The following is a 3,648-nucleotide window of genomic DNA, read 5'->3' as shown; positions in this document are numbered from 1 at the left end:
TGGTGGTCATCCAGGGAAAAGAAAAGAATTCAAAACACTTTAAATGACATTTTGCTGCCTAACTGCGAGTGTAAAGAGGGTTATTTAGTGTCCCAGTGTCTTTCAAACACTGCAGAACTTGAAGGTTTCATGGCAAATAAACACTCAGGGTTCTCAGCGTCCTGGAAAACATGGAAAACTAATGGAAAATATGAGGAAAAAGTTAAATGTCCTGGAAGATTATTTCAACATTATCCTATTTCCGGACAAAGTTATGCTCAGGATCATGTTGAGGTCATCTGGTAGGCTAATTGGTGTGACTCTCTGTTACAGAACCCAGGTATTTTCATTAACATCTCACAGCTACAGATCTACAAACCTACAGGGAGTTTGGAAATGACCCTGAACCTCTGATTACTCCTCGTGTGTTTGTCTCTGGGTAATAAAAGACAAAATAAACATTTTAATCTCTGCCTCTTCTCAGTAACGATGCCCAGTTCCAGGTGGCCTACTACAGTAACGTGCTGGTTTATGAGAATGGTCTCTGCTACTGGTTGCCACCCGCCATCTTCCGCTCCTCCTGCTCCATCAACGTCAACTACTTCCCCTTCGACTGGCAGAACTGCACGCTCAAATTCACGTGAGACACAAACCAGACAGTGATGTGAGGGGTTTACATAAAAAGCTGTGCTACATTTAAAACGCTGATAAACTTGTATGACAACCAAGCCTACTGTAGATCAGCTGTTCAGATCAGTTATTGATAGTCGGAATATTGTCTGGACTAGACAACAGATCACGGATCAGATCAGTGAAGTGAACATCTGCGTGTCGTTTTGCAGCTCTCTCACCTACAATGCCAAAGAGATCAGGATGCTGCTGAAGGAAGAGGAGGACGAAACCAGCAAATGGACGGTGGAGTGGATCATCATCGACCCTGCAAGCTTTACAGGTGTCCTCCCAGTCACACACACACATGCACACACACACACACACACACACACACACACACAAACACGCTAACAGTAACCACAGTTTTTGCACATCATGGTCTAAATGCAGTTTTCAAGATTTCTTCACGCTGCCTGGAATAAAATGCACCACATTTCTTCCCCTCTGAGGCATTTTTGTTCATTTTATTTTTAATGCAGCTTGGAAAGAAATCAGTCACCATTGTCGATATTATCTCTAAAGAATATCAACTCAATCCTCCAGCCTCATCGTCTAAACCTTGTTCTGTTTTTTGTTTTGTCCTCGGCGCTGTTTTGTCGCTGGTGTTGCCAGAGAACGGCGAGTGGGAGATCATCCACCGGCCGGCCAAGAGGAACACCTACAAACACATTCCCATGGAGAGCAACAAGCACCAGGACATCACCTTCTACCTGGTCATCAAACGCAAACCTCTCTTCTACATCGTCAACATCATCATCCCCTGTGTGCTCATCTCCTTCCTGGCCTCGCTCGTCTACTACCTGCCCGCTGACAGTCAGTGCAGCTGCCGCTCTAAAAACACAAACATTCTGTTCCAACAAAATGCAAAAAGATTCATTTTACATTCACATTATCACACGTTTACTGTAAATGTGAGCTGCTGTCGTTTACATCAGTGATGTGCAGATGATTGTTATTTATTGCTTTTTTTGTTTTATTAAATGATGCTTTTATTACAAAATTATTTTATGAACTTAAATCTGTAAAAATAAGCTTCGGTTAAAGGTCACAGCTGATTATCTTTAGGATTAATCATTTGGTTTTTAAACATTTAAAAACTGTGGAAAAAAGTGTTGCAAAATACTGTGGACTTTGTTAAGGTTTTCAAAACTGTTGTCAAAGAAAACAATTAATTTAATCGTTTGTGTGTGTGTGTGTGTGTGTGTGTGTACAGGTGGTGAGAAGATGACCTTGTCCATCTCTGTGCTCTTGGCTCAGTCTGTCTTCTTGCTGCTGATCTCTCAAAGGCTGCCGGAGACTTCCATGTCCGTACCGCTTATTGTCAAGTAAGACACACACACACACACACACACACACACACACACACACACACACACCAGGCCAACGATCAGACAGAAATATATTGAGTTACCAGTGGATGAAATATTTTATTGTGTTTATTCTTGTACCAACAATTGTGTGTCTCAGGTATTTGATGTTCATCATGGTGTTGGTCACGGTGGTGGTGCTGAACTGTGTGGTCGTCCTCAACCTGCACTTCAGGACACCGAGCACACACGTCATGTCTGAGTGGACCAAGAAGGTAACACACACACACACAACACACACACACACACACACACACACACACACACACACACACACACACACACACACACACACACACAGACAAAACACACTCCTCCTGTGTCTGTGTTTTATGGATCATATACTGTATAGAAACAAAATCTTTGTCATGAAAATGTTGAATTTTAATTTCATCGTCAGCATTACAGATTTGCTCTGTTCAAAATATAAAAGGTTTTTCAAAATTGATGCAGATTGATTTGGAGAAAGAAAACTGATTATGACAGATTATGCCTCTGTTTTTTTTTTGTATTTTTTATTTCCCCTCCTCTTTGTCCAGTTCTTCCTGGAGCGGTTGCCGCGGCTCCTGCGTATGTCCCGCCCTGCAGAGGCGGAGCCATACTGGGATGGAGTGCTGCCACGGCGATCCAGCTCAGTGGGGTACATCGCTACGGCGGAGGAGTACTACAGCGTCAAGTCCCGCAGCGAGCTGATGTTCGAGAAACAGTCAGAGAGACACGGGCTGATGACACGAACCACGCATGCTGCATGTACGTCCGGTATTTCATTCATTTCAGTCACGGTTCCCCAGACGTGGGATGTTGTCACTGACACACTTTCTCTCTGTGTGTGTGTGTGTGTGTGTGTGTGTGTGTGTGTGTAGTGGTGAAGCCACAGGAAGAGGGAGAGGTGACAGACCAGCTGTACGCAGAGATCAAGCCGGCTGTGGACGGAGCGAACTACATCATCAAACACATGCGCAACAAGAACGATTACAACGAGGTGAGACACAGAGGGAGAGGGATGATGTTGTTCTCCACAGTAAAGGTGATGGTGGTTCTGCAGCTGCAGCTCATCAACGCTGAAACTCTCTTTCTAGAAGAAACCAGTTCAAAATGCACCTAAAACAGATTTCTTCTATAGCTGAGAAAGGTCAAAGGTTCTCTTTTGCTCTTTTCCATCGTTGTATACATCCTTGTGTTTCTTTTCTTAATGCCTTTTATGTAAAACACTTTGCCTGCCTAGTAAAAAGGGTGCAATGCACATACACTCCTTGTCGTCAGTTTATTAGGAACACCTTGCTACATCTAACGCAGCAGTCCTGCAGTAAATCTTCCTTTCATGACGGTTTCAATCTTCAGTTTTGATTGAGACTGTGCTGAAGAGATGTTGAGCCATGTTTATAAATCAAACGTGTCACTGTAAGTTATAAACTAAACTTGGACCCCCACGCTGCCGTCTTCGCAGGAGAAAGATAACTGGAGCGGTATCGCTCGTACGGTGGACCGGCTCTGTCTCTTCCTGGTGACTCCGGTCATGACGTTGGGCACCATCATCATCTTCCTGATGGGAATCTGCAACCACCCTCCACATCTGCCCTTCAAAGGAGACCCATACAACTACAGAGAGGAAAACCCTCGCCTGATGTAA

At 43.9% G+C, this 3,648-nt stretch overlaps 1 protein-coding gene across 1 annotated transcript in view; it reads left to right on the top strand.

Annotated features, from left to right (window-relative positions):
• The window catches only part of chrnd (cholinergic receptor nicotinic delta subunit), an 8,304-nt gene extending 4,656 nt beyond the window's left edge, over positions 1-3,648 (top strand). Inside the window, exons 5-12 of the mRNA XM_022748750.1 lie at positions 464-619; positions 822-931; positions 1,264-1,464; positions 1,865-1,976; positions 2,119-2,233; positions 2,558-2,768; positions 2,882-3,000; positions 3,466-3,648. Of these exons, the coding sequence (XP_022604471.1) occupies positions 464-619; positions 822-931; positions 1,264-1,464; positions 1,865-1,976; positions 2,119-2,233; positions 2,558-2,768; positions 2,882-3,000; positions 3,466-3,648 (1,207 nt within the window). The remainder of the gene's footprint in view (positions 1-463; positions 620-821; positions 932-1,263; positions 1,465-1,864; positions 1,977-2,118; positions 2,234-2,557; positions 2,769-2,881; positions 3,001-3,465) is intronic.

Source organism: Seriola dumerili, unplaced genomic scaffold (genome assembly GCF_002260705.1).
Source record: "Seriola dumerili isolate Sdu_G_001 unplaced genomic scaffold, Sdu_1.0 BDQW01000129.1, whole genome shotgun sequence".
NCBI classification, from domain to species: domain Eukaryota; kingdom Metazoa; phylum Chordata; class Actinopteri; order Carangiformes; family Carangidae; genus Seriola; species Seriola dumerili.
Note: the sequence above shows the minus strand (reverse complement) of the source record. Positions and strands in the feature narration are given on the sequence as shown.